The 24,693-nt window shown below is 37.5% G+C and overlaps 1 protein-coding gene across 1 annotated transcript in view; it reads right to left on the bottom strand.

Moving 5' to 3' along the window:
- Positions 1-896: 896 nt before the first annotated feature.
- Positions 897-24,693, bottom strand: part of GABRG1 (gamma-aminobutyric acid type A receptor subunit gamma1) — a 57,003-nt gene continuing 33,206 nt past the window's right edge. Inside the window, exons 4-9 of the mRNA XM_005149100.2 lie at positions 15,398-15,618; positions 12,654-12,736; positions 11,217-11,354; positions 10,948-11,100; positions 6,404-6,615; positions 897-1,175 (exon numbers count right to left, since the gene is read on the bottom strand). Coding sequence (XP_005149157.2) covers positions 897-1,175; positions 6,404-6,615; positions 10,948-11,100; positions 11,217-11,354; positions 12,654-12,736; positions 15,398-15,618 — 1,086 coding nt within the window. The remainder of the gene's footprint in view (positions 1,176-6,403; positions 6,616-10,947; positions 11,101-11,216; positions 11,355-12,653; positions 12,737-15,397; positions 15,619-24,693) is intronic.

Below are 24,693 nucleotides of genomic sequence, written 5' to 3' on the forward strand. Positions count from 1 at the left end.
ATACAAATTCTACCACATGTAGTGTTATGACTTTTTCTCTGGCCTTGAGTATGAATCAGACAAAGAAGAGAATGGGGAGAACATGGACAGCCAACATCATTCTGGTTTCCATTAAATGAGCAAACAATGGCAGCTGGCTAGAAATTTTTGAAAGTTGTAGCCCTCTTGGAAAACTTTGGGTAATCACAACAGAGAAGTAACGGCAGATGGAGCACAAACATACATGTAATCTAAGGTTGAAAGCCAAAAGCCTACATCAATAATCAGGATAAGACAAGCTCAGAATTACTTTTGGGGTTTTAGTGATATATCCATTTCTCACTGCTCTAATCTCTGTGTTCTGTATAAATATCACTGTGATTAATTATGACTTAATCACTCTTTTTAACATACTGCAGAGAACAAATGGCTAGTTGAAAAAATAGTAATGTTCCCTTTCAACTTTTTAAATCAAGGATTAATAAAATCATCACCTTATGGATGAAATGGATGAGAATAATTAATCCCATTTTTTAAGGCTTTCTTTGTAAAGGTGTAAGAGATGCTACAAAATTCATCTGCATTATCACTTAGAATGAAAATTGAAAGCTTATGTAGAACTGTCCAGTTAAATAACATAGCCTCTTGACTCTGCATTTTGTTAGAGCTGGACAAAAATATGTACATGTTTAGGCAAGTTAAATCTCAGGGATATTTGTATCTTCTCTTCAAAATACCAGTATCAGTTCTATAGTTGATCACAAGAGGGAGACCACATCACCATATGTCCTCTCATTGTTTCAAATTTTTTTAAGTATCCAAACAATGTGAGTCATTTTGGACCAGCTCTAATCCCTGACTGCTCACTGAAAAGTGTTACTGACTGTTTTTTTCTGAGTTTGTCAAATCTCTGAAACTTATAGATAAAGATAGCCAATCCAGTAAACGAGATTGAACAATGCAAAGGCAGTTGGAAAAAATATTCGAGAATAGGAGTCAATTTTTGCAATTCGGATGTGTATTCTTCCTTCTCTCCAAGATCCTGTGCGGCAGTCTTCAAAACAACAAAAGAAGCTAGCACAGTCTTTCCCTTCTAGGCACTCATATCCATAATCATCATCACGTTCAGGGAGATGATTAATGTTATTAATTGGAATTAGTGTTGATCCAGGTCGAACAGCGATTGCAGGTGCTTTCTTAAGAAAAACAAAAAAGAAAAATATAATTTTGCAGGTGGTTGGTTTGCTTCTTTTTTTATTTCCCCTTATTCTTAGCCTCCATAGGCTTTCCATTAGCACCTTCAGCACATTATACAGTAATTCTGATATTAAGCGGTTTAGGGAGCTTTGCGAATTATGATAGCTCATGCTGGCAAATGATCATGAGATATTTTTCACCTGCTACAGTAAAAATGGGGTTGTGCTGCGATTTGGGAATAGTGGATAATTAGTTACACAGATGGAATTAGCTGATCCCATCTACACAACATAAACAAACATTGTGAAGTTCGCCACAGTTTGACAACTGGGGCATAGGCAAGTCTACAAGCAGGCTACAAGCATCACCATCGAAGGAATAATGATTCCCCAACATTTATAGTCTTGAACAAGAGTAAAGGTGTTTCTGGAAGACACATTTTCACCAAAAAGCAGCTAATAAGGTTAGTACAACATTACTGGTGAAGTTTAAGAAACACACAAGGCCAGGCCACATTATAACACCCTCTAATGTTAAATCCCTAAGCAATATGCCCTGCCTTTAGAAACTAAGACACAAGAATCCTTGGGAGAGCACCATTTGAGTCACTAAGCTGATTAATATAGATCTTAAATCTTTCACTTTCCTTAAAAATAACTCTTATTGCAATCTGGTAAAAATTCGGTGTAATAGATGTTAAATTTCATAAATAATTTTCATAGAAAAAATATGGGTGCCTTATGGCCTAGCATATATATTGTTTGCTATTCCCTTTCTTGTTACTTTTGCCTTTTCACCACCCTTTTACTTGCACAATCACAGCCTATCTTTTTCCTTTTTTTTGTTTTGTTTCCTTGCAGTTCTTTACTCTTCATGCTTGTGTTCCTGAATATTTCAAAATATATTCTATTTCTCTAGTTGTCTTTTTTTGCCTTTCTAAACCATATAGCCTTTTTAAACTAATCCATAATCCTCTTTCTTTCAACTCCCCCCATCTTTGGCATCTCTTTCAAAATCTCAGATAGAAGACAGAATTTACATCAACACTACTCTTACGTTGTCTTCTCTCTTTTCTACCATCTCCATATTTTGTCATGTTAGGAATAAATGCAGCAGGAAAGGATGTAGTCAGAAGAACTAACTAAGTATTTAGGTGTAGAGAAGAATCTCTCTTGAACAATTATACATGACAGGCAGTGAAAAAATATGAAAAGCAGGAAGCCAGACAATTTCAGTTCTTGCTATGTTTTAGAGTCCTGTTGTCACACTCCCATGGAATTACTCTGGCCAGCACACAGATCTCTATACATTGTTAAGGAGGCATTCTGTTGCTGAAGGGACATTTCACCCTCTGTCCCAAGGGGTGATGTTTTAAAGCAGTGCAGGGTGCACAGCATTTTCAATAGCTTTGATTAATAAGTGTCTTTACCAGAGGAAGTTTCACACAGGCTGCTGTTTCAATACTTTTTTAGACATAATGACCTAGGGAGCTAATTATCATGCTAAAGAACTTCATTATTCTTTTCAGTTATGCTAAAATACCAACAATAACAACAAACAGCAGTTACATGCTTCTATCCTAATTTGAAGTATTACAAACAGGGCTTATTTTTACAAAATATTAAAAGTAAGTTCAATGTTTTTTTTTAACTTACAAATGCATTATTTTGTTGAAGATATGTAGGGAAAAAGATGCTTATAATAGTAAAGCCTACTCTGGTTTTACAATATTTTTCTGACTGTTGGTTCTGCTAATGTAAGATCTGTAGCATGATTCATTTCTACTAATGGGGTAAAACAGGAATCCCCAACTCAAAAACACCATAAAAGGAGGAAAAATAACAGTACTGCTTTTAATTGTTCACGTTGCCAGCACAGACCTAAGCTGACTACTACATTACAGGTTTGAAGAGGTGGCCTGAGAGAGGCAGAAAGATAGTGCCATGTTATAGGCCTAACCACTTCCAGGGAATATATAAAACATGCAAGAAAGGGACAACGTGAGGAGAAAGGGGAAAAAATACCAAGAAGAAAATGACCTGTATCAATTTGAAGAGACTTAAAAACAAAAAGCCACGAAGATGTAGATACAGTAGTACATGCTGATTTTTCATGTACGTGCCTACTAATACTGTAGATAGAATTCCACATAGAGTGAGAAGCATTTATAATACATTCTGTTAGGACAAAATCCAAGTTATTCTGTATTAACACTAACAGATGTACAAAAGAAAGCCATCATCTGTTGAATTATAGCATAGGTGATGCATTCACTTCAAGTGAAATGATGATCAGAACAAAACCCGCAACTAATTAAGTTTTATCTTTCCTGCCTAAACTCATTATCCTTACTAATGTGGATTTACATAAGCCAGTTCCTACTACCTTTCTTGAATTATGCCAGCACATATTTTGCAAGATAAAACTGCTGTAATCGTTTGTAAAATCTCACTTTTTTTTCACAAGATCATTTATTGAACGTTATTGCTATCAGATCATGGAATAATAAGCCTTTATTGCATTTTGCAATAGAAATAGAAGACCAATGTAAGGCAAGCTTTCCAAGGGAAAAAATACCTGTAAATGAGAACTCTTCAGGAGGAATTAAACTATTTTAATTAAATTGTGTTTTTGAGTTACATAGCCATAACTACAAGAGAAAAAGAATGAAGTCAAGTCTTTGACAACAATAAATGGGGGGGGGAAAAAAGGATTTGTAGTTGTATGACATCCCATTAATCAGATGGCTTCTTTAATTGTTCTAGTTAGAACAAAAAAATTTACAGCTTTTCACAAAAAATCACCCCCAAAAAAAACACCTATTTACAAAATGAGAATCCTTGCATCTAAGTATATTAATTCCCCTGGTTTTTACAGTAATCTCTTACCTAGTATGGTCTTAAGGTGAAACATGTTTAAAGAATTCTGTGTGAAAATATAGCTGGTTTTCAACTACTTAGAAAAAACAAGCACGCTTTAAGAAGACACTAAACCACAACCAAACAGTGTTTGGAATATTATGTTGTTAATTTTAATCTTAATCAACAGATGTAATAATTTCTATCCCCCCATTTTCATACATTTTAAATTGTGACATGCACTGAAAATCTTAAGTCATTTGGTAGATTATTGCATAAACAGCTGATGTGTGAACAGATTCTGGAAAGTCTTGTTATTCCATTCAGTAGAGTATACTTGCAAACCACTTCAGTGGCTTTTGATCTGCCAGCAGCTGATATTTAATAGCTCCTTGGTTTGAATAAGTAGTATTTTCTCCCTTCTTTTCTCCTTGTTGTGCATGCTGAGAGTAGGCTCTTTTCACTTCCTGTTCCCTAAGTGTTGCTGAGACCTCATTGCAACAGCAACCTAAAATTGAATCTGCTGTACTAACACTGGAAGTTCCCCAAATCTCCACAGTCTCTGTTATCTTTTACCTTCATTACTCATCTGTGGCTCTTGCCAAAGCCTATGTTTTCCATGCCTTCCATTGTGCCCACATTTGCTTCTACCACTAACAGGGAAGTTTGAGGTTTCCATTTTCCAGCTATTGTAGCTGTGCTGGATTCCTTGAGGATCACATTGATGCTTGACCAAAGCTGCATAGGGCAGTATTAACCCTTCACCACTAGGTTTGCTGCAAAGACACAGAATCACAGAATCCCAAGGGTTGGAAGGGACCTCGAAAGATCATCTAGTCCAACCCCCCTGGCAAGAGCAGGGTAACCTAGAGTACATCACACAGGAACTTGTCCAGGCGGGCCTCAAATATCTCCAATGTAGGAGACTCCACAACCATCCTGGGCAACCTGTTCCAGTGCTCTGTCACTCTCACAGTAAAGAAGTTCTTCCTGATGTTCACATGGAACCTCCTATGCTCCAGTTTACACCCATTGTCCCTTGTCCTGTCACTGGATATCACTGAAAAAAAACCTAGTTCCATCATCCTGACACCCACCCTTTACACATTTGAAAACATTGATGAGGTATCCGATCCACTCAAACCAGCTCACCATATTAAACACAAGGGCTCTCATTTATTATGCCATTGCAGCCCTGCAGTGCCCCCATAAGACAGTCTCCCACAGAACTGCTGCTCAAAATTGGTGCACCTGTGCTTTTTGACACTAGCTGCAGAAGGAACATGGGCTGCAACAGGACTTCTGCATTTGTGTATCTGGGCTTCTCTAATTTAATTTTTATTTCTCTTTCATCTTACACAGCATTCAGTCAGAAAAGACAACTGATATTATGATTCAGCTATTCTTCAGCTTCCTTTGATGAAATTATCTGCAAGGGGCTTTATAATATTGTCCTTCTTCTTATTCTCTCCAAAAGATGACTACAATCAAGCCTCAGATACTAAGACTAGTGTTTCAATGAATAAGTTATTTAACACTTTTACCTCAATATTTTATTAAAGATTAGCTTTAAATATTTGTACTGGCTTCCAACAATAGAGTCTTTGGAAGTTCCAGTGTTCTTACAACATGAACAGAAGGCTTCTTAAAATACATACTTGTATATATTATACTTGGAATAATACATGTTCCTGAGATATGTAGGAATTCAAACATCAACCTGTAAAAGCAGAAGGTTCATTTCATCGGAAAGAAATATGGCAGTGAAAAAGAAGGGGGGGGGGAGAACCAAACCAAACAAAAAACAAACAAACAAACACCAAAAAAAAATAGTTAAGGTAGATTTCTGAAGTGGAAGGGTGTCAGAATACTGACCAATAATAAGCATTTTTTATGTTGAAAAGCCAGCGAGGTAAGAACCGAGTTACATGGTGTGAATCCAAACTAATCTTTACACCTCCAGTCCATTTACATTATCTCTACTGCTACCCTCTCTATGCTATCTATAATCTATGCTATCTATGGTTCCCTCTCAGATGTTGTTTGCAGAAGCAATATGCCAGACAGAATTGTCTCCATAGGCACACACCTCATGGGAAGATTAACAGGGGCTTGGCAGGGAAGCACAGAATATTATAGCAAACTGCTCTCTAGCTTAGGCTTACGAGCAGAATGATCCAAAACCTTTGTTCGTTATCAGTATTTACACAAAATTAGTACAACCTCCCAACTGTAAAAAAAGAAAAGACAAAAAAAATTAGTGTTAATTATGTTTGAACATTAGCTCTTTTATTTAAGAACAGTCCCTCAAAATTAGTGCCACAATAAATAGCAATCTGATTTTTTTCCTTCTGTTTGTTTAAACTTACTGATGGCTTAGATTTTGTCTTCTTTTCTTTTCCTTTGTCTCCTTTTCTGTTACTGGTAAAGTAATGCAATGTGCCATATTCCATCAAGGCAGCAAACACAAAAATGAAGCAAACTGAAACAAAAAGGTCCATTGCTGTCACGTAGGAAACCTTTGGGAGTGACTTCCTTGCAATTGTACTCAGTGTTGTCATGGTCAGCACTGTTGTAATGCCTGTTTGAGAAAGAAAGAAAGAAAAAAGCCAAGAGGGAAGTGTATAAGTGATCCACTTATATTGTAACAAAAAATCCTCAAATTGTCCCTTAATTCATTAATACAATGACTGAGCCACAGCAGAGGTCACTGCTGGTCATAGCCAAACACAACAGTGCTATTGCAAGAACTCATCTCTATGGATCCAGCAGCCATCATGAGATCATACAGAAGGCAGCACATTTCACATTCAGTTTAAATCCCTCCATTTTCAAAACACACCCATTAAACAATGACATTGAGAAAGCTTGTGTAATTTCATAAATCTGTTAAAGAATGTGCACATAAAACAGATACAAACAGGTACAAATAAGCACACAAATTTTATTAATACAAAAAAAGTCTTTTGGTTCCTGAAAGATTAAAATGTACACAAGGACACATTCAGAAAAAAGGAAAAAAAAGATATGTTATTTATCAGTGATTTCAAACTTTCAGAAAACACAAGGAAAAGGAATAACACTTTCAATTGTTTGCTTCTGACATGTCACATATCAAACTAGATGACCTTCGTGGCCTTTCTGGTCTCATTCTTCAAGTTACTAGGTATTTTTTCTATACTGTGTCTTAAGTAATAGAAAACATTTCCCTTGATTCACTTACATACAAGTTAATTAAAAGAACAAGCTGGCCTTAATAGAGATGTGTTCAGAATCTCAACTATACCCCTCTTCTTCACTGGTTTAATATTTAGAAGGTATTAACAATTTTTCTTGTACTTGATGCTTCAGAAAGAAGCAAAGCCTTTTTCACAGAAGTCTCAAAAATTAAGATGTGATCTTTCCTTCGGAAAGCAATACTTGAACACAGAAATTATTCGTTTTTTTTATATGCACAGACTTGTTGCAAAAAAAAATGTGTTACACCACTCTAAAGCTGTCTGTGGCATTTCAATCAAACCATGGAATGCAGGAAAGCAGTGGTGATTTTACAGCAGATTTCCCAATGAAATTATGTGCCTAAAAGGTCAAACAGGTAACCACAGTTTTCTAAAAGTGATTGGCTCCCACTAGATGCTTTTGAAAATCAATTAGGCATTTCTTCACATAGTTAAACATTTAAATACCTTTAACCATCTCAAACCTTTTGCTTTGGGAAACCACAAACTGCCAGGATCTTTCAACATACATGGAAGAAAAAGGCCCAAACCTTTTCAGCATACCAGACCCCAGCACAGCCTCCAGGCAAGAAGTCACACACAGCATTTCCCTGACTGACCTCTGTTCAGAGAAGACAAAAGGACACCTGGACTTTACTAGTCCTCTCTGCTATTCAAAAGGCACACAGAGGGCTGTCACAAGGACCTCAGCATCACAACTGTTTGCCATGACAGACCATGCTTAGTTTTGGCTTTCTTGTCTTAATTTATCATTATTCCCCATAAAATTGCTTTGTCTAGTATTCTCCACCAGAACATCTACATGTGAGAAAAGTCATCCTTCAGTCTGTCAAACAATGGCTTCTGCATGTTCATACAATAGGAGCTCAGAGTTAACTGCAGGGAGCTGTAAATACAATATTGTAAACATCAAGGATGAGGGGGTTATTAAGAACAGCCAACATAGTTTTATGAAGGGGAAGTCATGTTTGACCAACCTTATAGCCTTCTATGAGGAAGTGACTAGGTGGAGGGATGATGGTAGAGAGGTAGATGTGGTTTTTCCTGATTTCAGTAAGGCATTTGATATTGTCTCCCACAGCATTCTCATAGATAAGCTAAGAAAGTGTGGGCTTCACAATCAGGTAGTGAGGTGGATCAAGAACTGGTTGAAAGGAAGAAGGCAGAGAGTTGTGGTCAATGGCACAGAATCTAGCTGGAGGTCTGTCACTAGTGGAGTCCCTCAGGGGTCAGTGCTGGGACCAGTGCTCTTTAATATTTTCATCAACGACCTGGATGAGGGAACTGAGTGTACCCTCAGCAGGTTCGCTGATGACACTAAACTGGGAGGAGTGGCTGACACACCAGAAGGCTGTGTTGCCATTCAGCGAGACCTGGACAGGCTGGAGAGTTGGGCGGGGAGAAACTTGATGAAATTCAACAAGAGCAAGTGTAGAGTCTTGCATCTGGGGAAGAACAACCCCATGTACCAGTACAGGTTGGGGGTTGACCTGCTGGAAAGGAGTGAAGGGGAAAGGGACCTGGGGGTCCTGGTGGATGGGAGGATGACCATGAGCCAGCAATGTGCCCTTGTGGACAAGAAGGCAAATGGCATCCTAGGGTGCATTAGAAAGGGTGTGGTTAGTAGGGCAAGAGAGGTTCTCCTCCCCCTCTACTCTGCCTTGGTGAGGCCGCATCTGGAATACTGCGTCCAGTTCTGGGCCCCTCAGTTCAAGAAGGACAGGGAATTGCTTGAAAGAGTCCAGCGCAGAGCCACAAAGATGATGAAGGGAGTGGAACACCTCCCTTATGAAGAGAGGCTGAGGGAGCTGGGTCTCTTTAGCTTGGAGGAGACTGAGGGGTGACCTCATCAGTGTTTACAAATAGGTAAAGGGTGGGTGTCAGGATGATGGAGCTAGGCTTTTTTCAGTGATATCCAGTGGTAGGACAAGGGGCAATGGGTGTAAGCTGGAGCATAGGAGGTTCCATGTGAACATCAGGAAGAACTTCTTTACTGTAAGAGTGACAGAGCCCTGGAACAGGTTGCCCAGGATGGTTGTGGAGTCTCCTACGTTGGAGATATTCGAGGCCCGCCTGGACAAGTTCCTGTGTGATGTACTCTAGGTTACCCTGCTCTTGCAGGGGGGTTGGACTAGATGATCTTTCGAGGTCCCTTCCAACCCTCGGGATTCTGTGATTCTGTGATCTGTAGTACATCTCAAATAGGTAAAGGTTAGTACTGCTGAAGGGGGAGCATGAAAATTCTCTAAACCATGAGATTAAAGGCAAATTTGCAAGTTCTGTGGCATTGAGAAAAAAAAACAAAACCCTCTGTAAAAAGAGCAAGCTGGATACAGAACTCACAGAATACCAATACAATTTTTCCTGTTACAGCTAGTGTCTTTCCAGATGGCATACACAGTGATGTCCAATGATTAGTCAAAGAAATCTTATAATAAATTGAAAAATTAAGATTTGAAATTATTTTTTTATTGTTTCAACTTATTTACACAAGATTTTAGGCTCTCTTCTGTAAACTTTGCAATACTTTTAAATAGCATAAAGAATCAAAACTCAGATTTTTTCCCCTTACCTTTTCATTAGGCTACTGAGCTATTTTGCTTACTTTCTTGTTTGACTCATTAATCTTGCAGGCTTTACTGCAAGGGGTCCAGTTTCAGTGGGAAAGTCAGGGAGTTAAAACCTGGACACACTCTTCTGATAGGAAACACTCCTAATAAGTGGGAATGGTACGTTCACAATCCTATAAGCTGATGAGAAAAAGTAACACACTTCTCTCACTTTCTAAGATGCAGTCTCAGCTCTTGATCTTTCTCCCAGAACAGGTCATACTACCATCACCAGTTTTACTAAAAACACCTATCACTTCTAAGCTCAAAGTTGTAATTGTGCATCTTTACACTCCACACACCATCTAGCATTCTTTACATGGGGAGTACGACTCTTCTTCAAGGCAGCACACAAATCCTCAAGTCAAATGTAGGAGACTGGCACCATGTTAAACATGCCAGATGACACTAACACAGAATTATCTCTGTAGCAGAACTTGCAACACACTTCATTGCTATCTGTAGTAAAAGCAGGACAGTGATACAAGCTTTTTTGAGTTATATACTTAACTGCTTGAAGTGCAACTTTGGTTGCAAATTTTCTGTCCTACCCTGGGCTTAGAAGAACAACTGAAGCATTTCTGTTATTAAAAAACCAACAGCAATACCACAAAAAAAAACCCCAACAAACATACAAAAAAACCCAAACCACCAAAAAAAAGAACAAAACCTTCATGGTTATTGCTTGTGTAGCAATGACATCCTTCATTCCATGATGCTAACTGAAGTTTAATCATATTTGTCAGACTAATGATTGCCATATTGCAAGTCCCTAGAGACAACAAAATGAACACAAAGGAGAAGAAAGTGTATTTATATGAACACCACCACATCCACAAGGCTTGGTTCAGGACTTCCAGATTTCCATTCTCAACACTCCCTCCTTAAGCCGTACAGTGCAACCACAGCAGGATCTTTCTACTCTTAATTCTGCAGTTCAAGAGAAAGGGTGACCAATGGTCACAATGTGAAGGGGAATAAACTGTGTTCAATTTATTCCCTGCTGCAGGTTTGTATTCCTGGGGAGTGCCAGACGCTTCAAGGTTGAAAAAAATATGTTCTTACCGAGAGAAGTTCTTGCAGGAACTGCATCCTTATTGATCCAAAATGACACCCATGAAAGAACAACCGTGAGTATACAAGGAATGTATGTCTGAATAGTAAAATACCCCATACGTCTGCTGAGATCAAAGAAGATTGTCATAATAATATAATCACCTATAAATTAGAAAAAAAAATACATGACATTGAGAATGGTTTTCAGTTCTACCTTCATCTGTTAGTCTTGTTTTACACACATATTACGTGAAAAAACATTTAACACCTTGCCTTACCAGACAAGGTATGGGAAATTTCAGTTGTATTTCGTAAGCCTACAAATGCAAACTGATACAATCTCCAGTATTTTGGATCCGCCACTTCAACTGAGGTTTTCTTCCATTTGTATTCAATTTCATTTCTGGGATATCCATCTAGAATAAAAAGAGCTAATCAAGCATTCAGCCACCGTGCATACCAACACATATTTTGTAATCTCTGAAGCTGTTTATAAACTTTTCAAACTGTTTATAAACCATGACTATACATAAAGTAGATCAAACAGAAAGCCAATGTACAGTCCACCCGATACATGTAAAATTTAACCACAAAACCTCTAGCCTCAGTACCAAGCCTAGCTAGAAATACCTGATCAATAAAAAATTATGTAAATACAAACATTTAGTAAGTATCTATGCAATATTCTAGAACTGACAGAAAAAGTGTCTCAGAATCATCACTATGAATTAATACACAAATGTAATATTCATTATCATTGAAAGACCACAAAGAGCTTGGGTACATATGTTTATAAAATTCCTACTAATGTTTATTCTTTGTCTATTACTCTCAGAATGAATGTTTGTGGCCTGATTCACTATTCAGTACTTCAACTTTAAGGAAGTGCAACCTTCTTGATTTTCACATGCCTCATGTTACCCCACATTATCTTGTAAAAAGACAGAAACGAAATTAAGGGAGACTCGCTTGTGTTGCACAACTACTTAATCAATGGAGCTACCAAAGCTCATTTAGCCAGAAGCACTCAAGAAGAAAGTATTAAATGAAAACATTAATTTAAAAAGAATCACTGAAGTTTGATTTCATTGCCTGTTAGGTTTCACATTTACGAATAAGTCATTTAGCTGTCTTCAGGTGGTTTGGGTTTCTTTTGCCAGTAATAGCACAATCCCCTTAGATTTATTTCTTTTTAGCATAGTTTATACTAAAGAAATTAATCCTGAAAGTTGTCTTTCTTGCTCACATAAGTAAGTCCCACTGAAAGAAGGACTTCTTATACTGATTAAGCATTTACAGGAAAAAGGTGAAGAAGACAGATCTTGTTTTTCCTTTTAAGAATAGCACATGGAACTAATTCAAAGCTGGCAAGTCTGGCAGGCATAAAAAATAAAGTTCTTCCAGAGTAATAGATTTCCATTAACTGGAATGGGCACTGCGTCAGACTCTTGAGCAATAAGATTATTTTTAAAGTTGCACCTAAATGAAATGCATGAAATTCAACTTAGTCATTACTGCATTTAATAATGCACTAAATAATGCAATAAATCTAATGAAAAAAATAAAAATAGGTCAGTTCTTTTCTTCACTACAAGGCTCTAAAATGTTAACCCTTGCTCTCTTGCTGCTGGGATTTAAGGAAATATAATGCCTGAATGTAAAGGGGAAAAAAAAAACCCAACCCAAAACCAACAAAAATGTATTTTACCACCTACAGCTTGAAAACTCCAGTGGACAGGAGTGTTCATCCATAGGAAAGTTATGAAGCTGAAGATAACATTCAGCATTAATTGTCAGCCTAATTAAAAAGGAAGGGAAAAAAAAACAAAAACAAGAAAAAATATTACATTCAAGCATCCAAACACTCCAGACTAGATAGTAAAACACATGCACAGAAATCAGTTTTGTCAATTAATGAATGTTACATATAGACAACTGTGTATCTGCAAAAGCATCCAGCACCACTGCCAAAGAACAAAAACTATCATGATATGCAACCTAAGGACAAGCGTTGTTTCAATTGCAATTTCAAGCCATTTCAAAAAATCAGTAGATTTGGGAGAATCCTTCAGCTGCCTACCAGAAATAAGGGATAAAATAGGGAGGGACTGAAAGCAGGGCAAGGAGGGGAAATTTATGACAGAAAAAAAAAATATTTTTCTGAAGAATGCATTTTTCAATTCAAACTGCATTTGGCATCATTGTATCAGGTAGACACATACACGTGAGAGGAAAGTAAGAACATTCGTGGCCTTGTTCTATATTTGTGGCAAAGGCAGTAGCTTGGATATGAAAGAGCAGACTTCCATATTTCTAGTCATTTAATGTCTAAGGCATCAAGTAGTTGCATTCATGCAACTAATATATGCTTTAGAAGTAATTTAGGACTGTAATGGTATCAACTGAATCACTTGTCACTTTTGAAAATACTACCACAGATTTCTGAAGAGCTTCCAAGCAACCAATGCAAAACCCATTTCTGCTAACTTTCACTAGGAAGTTAGCTTAAGGGGCTAGACTTCAAACTGCTTTCTTTGCATTTAAAATTCTTCATAGTGTTACCAACGGGAGGTAAGTCAGAATGTCTTCCAAAATCAACTTTGAAAATTAATATAATACTTACATACTGAACAAAAAGGGATGGGGACAGGAAGATTCTGCCACACGGTGCCAGAAAGCTCTAGAAGTCTGTGAACAAAGTAGTTATTCTACACAAAGTGTCACTGGACTTTCCTAGAAGTTTGTCTTGACCAAGAGAGAGGTTTAAAGGGGGATGGGAAGTTGGCAAACATCCCCCCATTTTTAGGCAAAAGAGTTTTGTTCCTCTGAAGATGCTTTTCAAACTACAGTATTTTTTACTACTTTTATTGCCTTTGTATTCCGTTTTCAACCTTTGGATAGTCAAATGCTTAAAGAAAAAGAAAACAAAACAAGACTTTTATTAAAAGCAGCACAACTAGATTTGGAATCACTGGATTCATGGATGCAATGGATAGATCAGGTACAAGGGAGCCCGTGAAACTGGAACACTGTCAGATCCTATTATTGTTCCTTCAATCACCAACATATGAACCTCTCAATGTTATTCTACCTGAGGCCAAATTCAGGCCATATCCTCACCTATACAGATGTTTGCATGCTGCAGTACTGGATGAACACCTGTTCTGCTAGCTTATTACTAGCTCACTGCACTTCACAGCTCACACTCCAGAACATTAATTTTAACCTGTTGCTCTGGGAAAGATCATAAGGGGATTTTGTTTGGTTTTTTTTGTTGTTTTTTTTTCTGTGGTTTTTTTTGGTTGTGTTTATTTCTTTGTGTTACTTAGACCCCATTTAAAAGAAGTTGTATACTGAAACTGAATGGGCAATGGAAAAGTAAAGTCCAAGTATGTCAGCTACAAAAGGAAAAAAACACATTAGTATGTTAACAGAGAGGCTCTCTGGAGATTTTTATAAACACCAGTATAATAAACTGCTAAAAAGTGCTCTTCAGATATATTTGTATACTCTGAAATGAAGCACACTAAGAAAAAATTCAGTGAGGAGAATCCTTTTAAAACATTCTTGTTCTTCCTACTTGTGATAGAGAAGACTTCTATAAATCATTCATACAACACAACTAGCTTGCATATGAAAAAAGCATAAATGACTCAAAAGTAATTAAAGGGTGCTACTTTTTGTTTTAAATAAGCAAACTCTCAAGAGCAGAATCAGATTTAGAGCACCCTCTGTATGGACTGCTTCCAGATCAGCTCCTAATCTATAGCAACATCTTTTAGGCATACTCAAAATTGAGATATGACCCTAAAATGCTTTCTGTAGACTACAGTCTTTCAAGAACTGTTTGAAAAGTGACACAAAACTTAAAGCCAGCCCAAGATCTCCCATTTACCAGGAAGAATTATCATCCACATGTTTGCTTGTGCCCAATTTAAATGAACAGGTTTGTTGATTTTAATAGCTTTCAAGGGAAAACATATTAAAAAGCAAATGCAGGACTGGGGCTTTAGCTTTAATCAAATGTCTTATGAGTTTTATTATCTGAAGCATTTCATATTTTGCTTACAGAATATAATTTGGTGAAAATTAGATAATGAACTATTTAGAATCGAAAGTCTGCAAAATAATTTATTGCTAGATCAGCAATATGTTAGTGACAGACCACCATGGTGCTACCTGCTATGTAATATCTTTTTTTAATCTTGCCTAAATGAGATAAAAAATTGCTAACCTCTTCAATTCTCTTTACTCAACTATCTACGCAATATGTTTCAATACTACAAATTTCATGTTTTTCATGATTAAGTATTTTCATTTTCTCCTTTTGTAAACTCCTTGCAAATTCCTGCAGTCCATAACAAAAGAGATACCAAGGATTTGATCCATATTCATTATTTCCATAATCTTGGTCATAAGAGTTTTATTTTTTTTTTCTACACAGTTAGTAAAAACCCACCTTAGAGTGTATAATACTCTTCCATCACTCCAGATTCGAAGCAAACGATTTGGAGTCGTAATCCAGTGAGCATCAGATTTCCTTGAGTTCCGGAAGAAAGTGTCTGGAATCCAAATTTTTCCAACCATATTGCTATTAAGCATAAGCACCTTCATTGAGCTGTTAAATTTTAGACGACTGTCATACCAAGTCTGGGCAAAAATTATATCTATAGTGTATTCCTAAAAACAGAGAAACAATCATATCTATGTATACATTTACCAAAGTCTGCAAGCCAACAATTTTTAATTCATACATAAATTCGAGGTCACTTCTATTCTCTTTTGTATTGCAGCAGCCCATAACCCCACATTGAGAAATTACAGGGTGACGAAACACACACACAGTTTTCTCTCCCTAGATGCATACTGATTAGTTAAGGAGGAGGAGATTTGATGGGAGCTTGCTGTAACTTGGTTCCTGTACAGTGCAACTACCTATGGGAGCCCTAGACATAAATGTAAGGGCACCCTTAATACTTCAGGGCTAGGTTATGTTTCTTAAGACAGTGATTCTACAACTCTAAGAAACAAAAAATAAACTATATTTCCCCCCCCAAAACCGTACAACATGGAATTTAAGATCCTTAAAGAAGTTTCAAATTTTGAAAAATTCATAAATATGCAGGAAGTAAACATCACCGTTTGCAGAACTGTTACCATCTGTCTCATTTATCTACCTACATACACACAAAAGTACATATAATCATAATCAGGAAGGAAATTTCTAAAGTAATTTACTTTACTTATTAAAGCCTGAAAACAGCATTTTTTTTCGATTTTTTCAGTAGACTTATGGCCAGAGAAGAAAGGTAAATAAATTAAATAAATAACGGAAAGCCCATAGCCTTTCAACAAGACAATACTTGACACAGTAAAACTTGAGGGAGATAACTATAACAGATGCAATGAAATACTGTTTTTCAAACAATCCAGTTCCTGAACTCCAGACAAAGGAGCAAAGTAGCAGCCTCGTCTCTGTTTTATTTGTCACAGCTCCAGATCAGGACTCTGATCTTAAGGGCAAGTCTCTCTAGTTGATAGCAGACGTGATCTTTCCTTCACGGCTGCCCTGTGAGGGCTCCAATGAGCAACTCAGCAGCTCTTCTGCAGGGAAAAAAGAGCTGAAGACCAGACTTAGATATTTGGTGTTGGTTGTTCACTTCTCAGTTACACGGGTGAACAGATGGAACAGAGAAGGAGACAGTGATTCAAACTCCTGCTTGAGCCAATGGGGTCACTACTAGTTTACTTAGTCAGTAAAAATGTGCAGTGCAGACAGTCAATTTTGTTTTCAAATAGAAGTGGAAGGCTTTCCTGCTTGGATTGTTCGGTTTTGTTCATTTTAATTTCACAGCAGCCGACTGTGTGAGTTACAGGCTCCTCACTTGTTTCTGCAACTGATACCACCCATCTTGCAGGAAAGTTTGTGAAATTTGGCACTTCATCCTTGAGAAGTGTGAAAGGCAGATATTCTAGAGCAACCTGAATATCTCTCATTTCTTCCACCTGGAGAGGTGGGAGAAGAACTGGAAGGATCAAGAAATAGATATGCAAGAGGGAGGCTTGTCCTTGCTCTACGGTGTATGGGGATGAATTGCCACCTGGACTGTGACAACTCAGTGACTCTCAAAGTTATTAATAACTAGTGTATGAGGCAAACAAACAGTGAAGGGACAGAAGGAACAAAGGTACAAATAAAAATGCATTTTAGAGATGACTTAACTCTAAAACTCTCCTTATTCCTAGAGAGGCACTGTTATCAGGGGAAGATTCTGCAGGTCAAAACAAATCCTTCACTATTTTACTTCTGTAAATGACGTTCAAGATACCTTGAAAACCAAAGGCCTATTCTGTGCTCTTCTATAGCGGTTATAACTGGAAAGAAAACTTGCCTTGCTGCAGTGTAAATGAGAGCCCGAGGCAGTGCAACAGATAAGTGTTTTAATGGGCTTAAATGGAACAGATTGAACAAAGATTTATGTGTTGCCTTTACAGTACAAATAGGAGGGAAAAAAAGAAGTCAGTGAGAGAAATCAGCAGACATGAACAAATGTATGAAAAGTGCAGACTGTCTGAGTTTGAAGGTGCTACTCTAGGCAACCACTTCACAGTAGCAGTGCATTGTCTGAGAAGAAATTTATCAAAGTGTCGTTACAGTCAAATTCACCCACAGCAAGAAAACTCAGGTTGCCATAGAATGCCAACTACCCTAATAAAGTAAGATAAAAAAGGGAGAGGAGCTCATAGATTATTTGAACACAAAGCAAAGGAATAGTCTCAGCAGACCCAGACACTTCTATTCTCTTACCTTTCAGCATTAAACATGAAAGTTTTTATCACAGCATGAATTACAGGGGTTGTTTAAAGAACTTTTTTGAAAAGACAAAAAAAAAAAACCAAGACCATGTTAAAATCCTTCAAGATACATTTACGACTGTTAAAAATAATCTACTACATAATAGTTTAACATTATAAAATTAGCAACTACCTTTTTCCAAGTATCTTGCTGCATGTATAACAACAGATACAATTGCTAGCCTCTTGTCACATACCTGCAGAGGGTGGTCCTCCATTTGAAAACCTACACTTCAGCACCCAGCCATCTTCTTCTCCCTCAGGAATCAGCCAACCAAAGGCATAATCCTACTACTCATCTCACCTGACATATGTGAACTTGCAGTCTGGCAATGGGTGGTAGCCGCAGCTCACCACCAACTTCAGCAGGACTCAGAGTCAGTGCTCCCTGGTTTGTCCCAAGAACACTTTATTCATTTGTAGTATCTGTCTTGGTGGACATTACTACCTACTTCTTCATCAGATCTATTTGTCTTATGCCTCCCAAAGACCTCTCTTTGAGGGTCCATAATACAACCTGAGGATGCATATATTCTTCACACAACGCATCTTAGGTAGGATCACATTTTCAACCCATTTGTCTATGTTATCTTCCACTCAAGCGAACTTTAGCATAATGTCCAAGCACATACATGCAGTCATATTGTAAAGTGCAAGGCGTGTGAAAAGGACCTCAAACGTGTATTAGCCTCCTTTCTGAACACTAGTTTCCCTGCAGAAAAGGACAGGTAGCATAGGTACTTATCAGTAACCAAGCACAGGCAAATATACAGGATGATCAGACAACTAAGAGCCTGGCAGCATGCAGCTGTGATGGTAAAGAAGTTTGAGAGCAATAACCTGAAAAGAAAACTATGCTAGAAGAATGATCAGCAAAATTGGATTCTTTCTGAAAATCCAGTTTTGAATGGGTCTGAAATGTTCAGATTGTATGGATTCATACATTATATTCTCTTAAATTTGCATCTCATTAAAAATATTTCACATTTCATTTTAAGGTGGGGAAATATAGACCCCTAAAATTTGTTGAAAATTAGGTTAGGAAAAAGAAAATCACTATAACTGTCTTTTCTAGGAGTATTTTGTTTCCAAAATTAAATGAATAAAAGCCGTATCTTTGTTTAGATACTGTATGAGCAAGCACAACAGCAGCCAGATTTAGACAATGTTCTTTTGTTATAAAAGATATTTCTGAGCTATTATTTTGTTTTTCCTGCTTACAAAAAAAAAATAAAATTAATATACTTATCACTACTTCTGTTAGTTTTTCATAAATCTCACCATTTAATGTCACTGCGTAACCATAAAAATCAGTTTACTATTCTTTCTTTCAAATGAAACTAATGATAAAATAGCAGTGCAGAACAAAATGGAATCAGTCTATGGCTGTGTTAGTCACAGTAACAACAAAATGCATACTTATATATATTTAGCCTTACAGGGTTCAATGATCATGGCATACATTAGCTCATATTTGGCATTTGATTAGATTACTGACCGCTTTTTTGCTGGCATAAAAAACCCACCTGCCTAATTATTTACAGATAACTGCAATCCTTCTCCATCGTTTTCCCCTCTAAAAGATCATAACAAACTCCAAAGGCTAGGAATACACCGACTAATCAGAGATTACTATTAACGGGCCAGGCAGTGAACAAACTGAATATTGACAAGCAGGTGCACAGTCTGAGAGAAAATCATTTAATAAATAAAAGCAATTACTTCAAATAAAGTAGAAACAGCTACTGTATGGGAATAAATGGAATCCTCAATATCAGTCTCACTGTCAAGTATAGTTCAATTAGACACAAAAATGGGCCAGTGGATTAGATTTATCGGCAAGCTGTTAAAGAAAGGGAGGCAGATACCATCCTACATGATTGTTTCTCAGTGTAACCCACCTCCCACAAATTCCAACATAATATCAATAAGGATGGGAAAAATCTCACAAAGCAGAAAAAACATTTTACTTGGATATTTTGTCTGGAAGTCTCACAACTGATTTGATATTCCACAGTGAAAAGTGTGGAGAAGTCAAGCAATGCATAGCTAAATTGTTGGCTGGATTAGGTTAACTACAACACATTTTGTTTGAGAGCAGGAAGAGAGTGGCCTAGTTTCCTGGGGCCAAATATAAAAGCAATGGGAAGTCCCAAAACCAGACTCAGAACTCAAAAACTGTGTTTGTAAACCACAGGCCTGCAATACAGTTGATTACCAGTCAATTTCAGAGAAAAAAAATAATGAAAACTTACTCCTGTCATCTTATCTTTACTCAGAAAACCACCCCAGCTTTTCTCCCAGATTCAAAATTTCACCTGAAGGGCACAAAGAATTTGCAAGAGTACAACAAGTTGATTCAGAAATCTGTTTCACAGGGAGCCCCTGAACTCAGAATTACCAAGTGTGATGTAATTTCATCTTACTCAGCTTCAAGATATTTTCCCCATGTTTCTTCATTCTATCCAGCTTTTTAATTCCTTAAACTGGAATTCAGGGTAATACTGTATTATTGATACTGCAGCTATGGAAGAGGGGGTTGCAGGAAATACACTGAACAGAAGTGCACAGCACCTACTCCCAGAACCTTTTAACCAGTCAGATTGTTATAACCATACACGTAATCACACTGGAGAATGTATGCACAGGGTAAGTGGAAATATGGCAAATCATATCCACAGAAGGTGAGGGAGTTCAGTGAGACCTACATAGTCACAATACATAAAAGAAACCTATCAGTTTTCACATCATAATTTTTCATCTGTGCTTATCCAGTCCTTATTTTGAACATGCAAAGTGACAGATGTGAACAACGATATGAAAAAAATCTTGCCTTTGCAAGATTTGTCTCAATACTTTGTAGATTACAAACTATAATTAAAATCCTGCCAATAATGAAAAGATTAGCTAGAAAAGAAAGCAAAGCACTTCAGCAAAATCTCTGCTTTTATTTCATCAGCATAGATTTTGGCCATTTGAAATGAACATCAGGCAAGGAAGTAGATTATATATATATATATATTTATAAAATCTATACACATTCCCACAGCAAAATTCATACAAAAAGATTTGGTTTGCTTTTCAGCTGAAAATTGACTATTTCAGCTACAGCCACTTGCAGAGAAACATTAAACTACAGAAAAAAAACAGAAAACTCAGAACAAAAGAAAAAAATCAGACATAAATACATACACATATATTAAAAACCCAGGAGTGAATGCTGGTATGGATTAAGGGTTTGGCTTTGAGATTGTGAATAGTGATTTATCAGCTTCATTAAGTGTGCTTTCTAAATTCAAGCAGCTACATCTACTTTCTCGTAACTAGAGAGACTCAGGCAGTAAAACCTGCTCCACAACTTCAGTGACAAAGCTGCGTATTACTCAAGCATATATGGTTTTCTACAATTTCCTTTTATAAGTAAGCTATCAAGTCTCAAATACAATACCTGAGTATTCAGTATGGTGCAACGTTTTTTAAAGAAAGATTAAGTGCACAGTTACTGTTTGGTCTCTTTATTTCCATGTTTTTCCTGCTATGCTTCCAAACCTCAATACTGATGGCAAGAAGACTTATCTCGGTTTGGTTTCTATGCCGCAACTCCTGTAAGATATATCATCCTACATGAAAAACAGCACAACTATCAGTTTAGCTTTCTGATGAGGCAGTCATACAACTCCAAATATCAGTCACCTGCTACACTGAAGATAGAACAGCATCAACAACCATTAATAACTTCCTAAAAGAGCTTCTATTTACTTACCGGCTTCAAGGATGTCACCCTTTGTGGGGATAACCCTCTACAATAGAGACACTACTATTACTCAAAAAGGTGAAATCTTACACAGTACTTACTGCATGCTAGTGAATGACACTCCAAAACAGACCAACAAGAAGTGGTTTAGATGTGTGTTCTCCACAGTGGTTGAAATAACCACCCAGACTACATAAGATTAGATGAAATTTCAAATCATAAACCAACAGTATAATAATGAAGACCAAGATCAACAGGCAGTTACATTCACTTACTAGCAAAAGCACACGGCTTTTCTTAATAGCTATTTTGTCAGTGCTGTAACCCCTATTAAAAGGGAGTGAGGGCAACACTTTTCTCAGGAGTAGGTCTGGTTCTTTGCCAAACAGCTTGGAGGTACTGCTGCAAAAAGGGCACCCAGAAACCCTGCTTTGTAAAATGAACTTCCCACAGCATGCACTGTGAAGAGAAAAATCCTATTCCTGCAGTCCAGCTTTTATCAGAGAATAACATTTTGCAATGTCAGCACAGATCCTGGCACTAGGCATTGTAAAGGCAAGTGAACAACAGCAGCTTTCCTCTGGAGCACAGCAGCAAAGGAGGCAATGAAAACCCGCATGCTAGAAGCCATTGACAAGGACAGTTTTTATCACAACAAGCTGTTAAAAGTTATCATAACAATTAAAGTACATTCCCTGCCTTTTTTCCTGAAAGCCAATTCAAATCTAGGCCAACAGAATTGCTCCTGCAAGTGGAATGCAGCATCACAAATTACCATATAGACAGACAGACTAGGAATTAATAACAAAGAACAGGTGTGTAATGTTCCTCAAAATAGCTATAATCTATTCGACATAAAGAGGTACAAGACAAAGAACTAAGTGTAGCTTGTCTCAGCTGCAGATACAAGAGAGACAACTACAGTAGAAGAAGACAAAGTATTTGGATAGGATATTCAGGCATCAGAAGTAACAATAAACTGTATGACAGAGCAGCCAAGCAGTCTGTGCAGTTTGCGGGGAAAAAGCAGGAGTGAAGGACTGGTGAGTTAACTTTAGAACTAGTCAATACCTTTACTTTCTTGGTGAAGTGCTATGTGGTGGTTCTGTTAACACCATTCTTTGCTTAGATCATCTCAGATCACAACTGAATTGTGCAGGCACTCAATACTGCTTATGCAGGATACACATCCTCTGCCAGGAGGTTTGAATTTAACATAAAAGACAAGATTCAGAAAGACAACATAGGCATAAGAAACATGAAACAAAGAACCCAGTCAGAATTACAGGTAGGGATTTTAGCACAACAAAAGCTTCACTGTTTGTGATATTTTGTAACCTCCACAGAAAGAAGAAAAAAAAAGAAAGAAAAAAGTTATAAGAAACAATGAAACATCTTTACAGGCATGTATAGAGTTTCTTTCAACCGCAAAGGGCAGCTTGGGAGAAAGCAGTATGAAAAGCTGAAAGAATGCAAGTAGAAACTAAGGAGATCTGAGATAGGAAATGACCTCTTGGGGTGGTGGGGGGGGGGGGGGGAGGGGGGTTGGCAGTGTAATAAATGGTTGAGGATAGGCTTTAAAGTGCCTTGAAAGTGAAAGGAAGCTTGAAACTGATTATGTGTGAGGTTCAGTGAAGGAGGAAACTGAAGAACCACCTGAGAAAGAAAACGACTCAGTTGAAACAGTGGAAGATTCTCTCTGTAGGTCATCACTACACAGCACAAATGCAGCAAGGCTGCAACTGGAAAAGTTACAAAAATATGTTAGCATAACAATGGGAGTCTGGACAAGGGATTCCATGTGATGGATTAAAAAATAAACAGATAAAAGCCCTCTGCGCTCAGAATTTGCAGCACTACAAGTCTTGGTTCTAAGATTTATCACATCATAAAAAATTTTTAGATTTCAGGTCTCAATGACATAGAGACTAGTGATTACCCTCAGCAACTGTGTGGAAAGGGTAAAAAGTGGGAAGACCTAAAGCTATGATTTAGCCATACTGAGCTAACTAAATATCTATGAACAGGTATGAGTGACACAAGGCAGTATTTCAAATTCGACAAAAGCAGACACACAAAGGAGAAGGCAACTGGCACAGAGTACTGAATTTGTGCATGAAAAGAAGTAGTTGAAAGCAGAACAAAGAAGGTGACCATGGAAGATATCCTGCACAGGAATGCCAAAGAATGAGCATTAAGAAGTATGTTCATGTCAACACCTAAATAGATCAAGCACTGGAAACATGAGAAATTAAGGGACTAACAACACACTGGCAAACTGACCACAGATAAAAAGAAAGCTTTTCAGAACTGTCTTCTGCTTCCAATCAGATCAACAACTCAGCACTTCTGCTATTTCTTTAACAAATTAGCCTTCTGCAAATAGACAGTACTATCATCTAAACTTTCAGATACTTTAAAGGTAGTTTGGTTACTGCTCTGGCTGTGGGTACTAAGAATCTGAGATGATATAAACTGGATTTCCACCAGTAAGCCATCCTACTCTACTGAAATCAGAGGAGTAAATTATTATGATTACTACTGAAAACAAGCCAACTGTGGCTTAAGTGATACAATGGAACTATGCAAAACCAGTTGTGTATAAACCACAGGACAAAAAGACTACAGCCTCAGACTATAGCATTGCTAAATGGCACACAGAAATCAGGCCATATTTTACAGCAAAAAGTATAGTTTTTCTGGTGTCTTGTGTCGAACCTTTACTGCTTCTCCTCACTTCCTAGCTGTTAACCAGTAAAATGTAGCTGAAAATGGGACAAGTACTGTATGCTGCTTAAAGTGGGGGATAAAAGACACTTGTATTCTGGTTTGGTTTTGGAAAGCTATTGCAACATTTGTCTGCTGTACCACAGCTGCTTTTTCCCTCATCCCTCGCCATTCCCTCCAAAACGATCACAGAAACTGGAAGAGACACAGGAACTGCTGTGCTGAGCCCGTATAAGCAGAGTATTGCCTATACTGGGCCAATTCCCCTGAAACTAAACAGAACAAGCTTAAAGCTACCTTTCAATAGCAGCAGGCAAACCAGCTGCATGCAAGAACAAAACTAATCAATTCCAGCTTTCCCCCACCCCCCCCCCAGAAAAAAAAAAAACAAGAGAGAAGATTCATGAAATTGTATTCGT

Source organism: Melopsittacus undulatus, chromosome 7 (assembly GCF_012275295.1).
Source record: "Melopsittacus undulatus isolate bMelUnd1 chromosome 7, bMelUnd1.mat.Z, whole genome shotgun sequence".
NCBI lineage: Eukaryota > Metazoa > Chordata > Aves > Psittaciformes > Psittaculidae > Melopsittacus > Melopsittacus undulatus.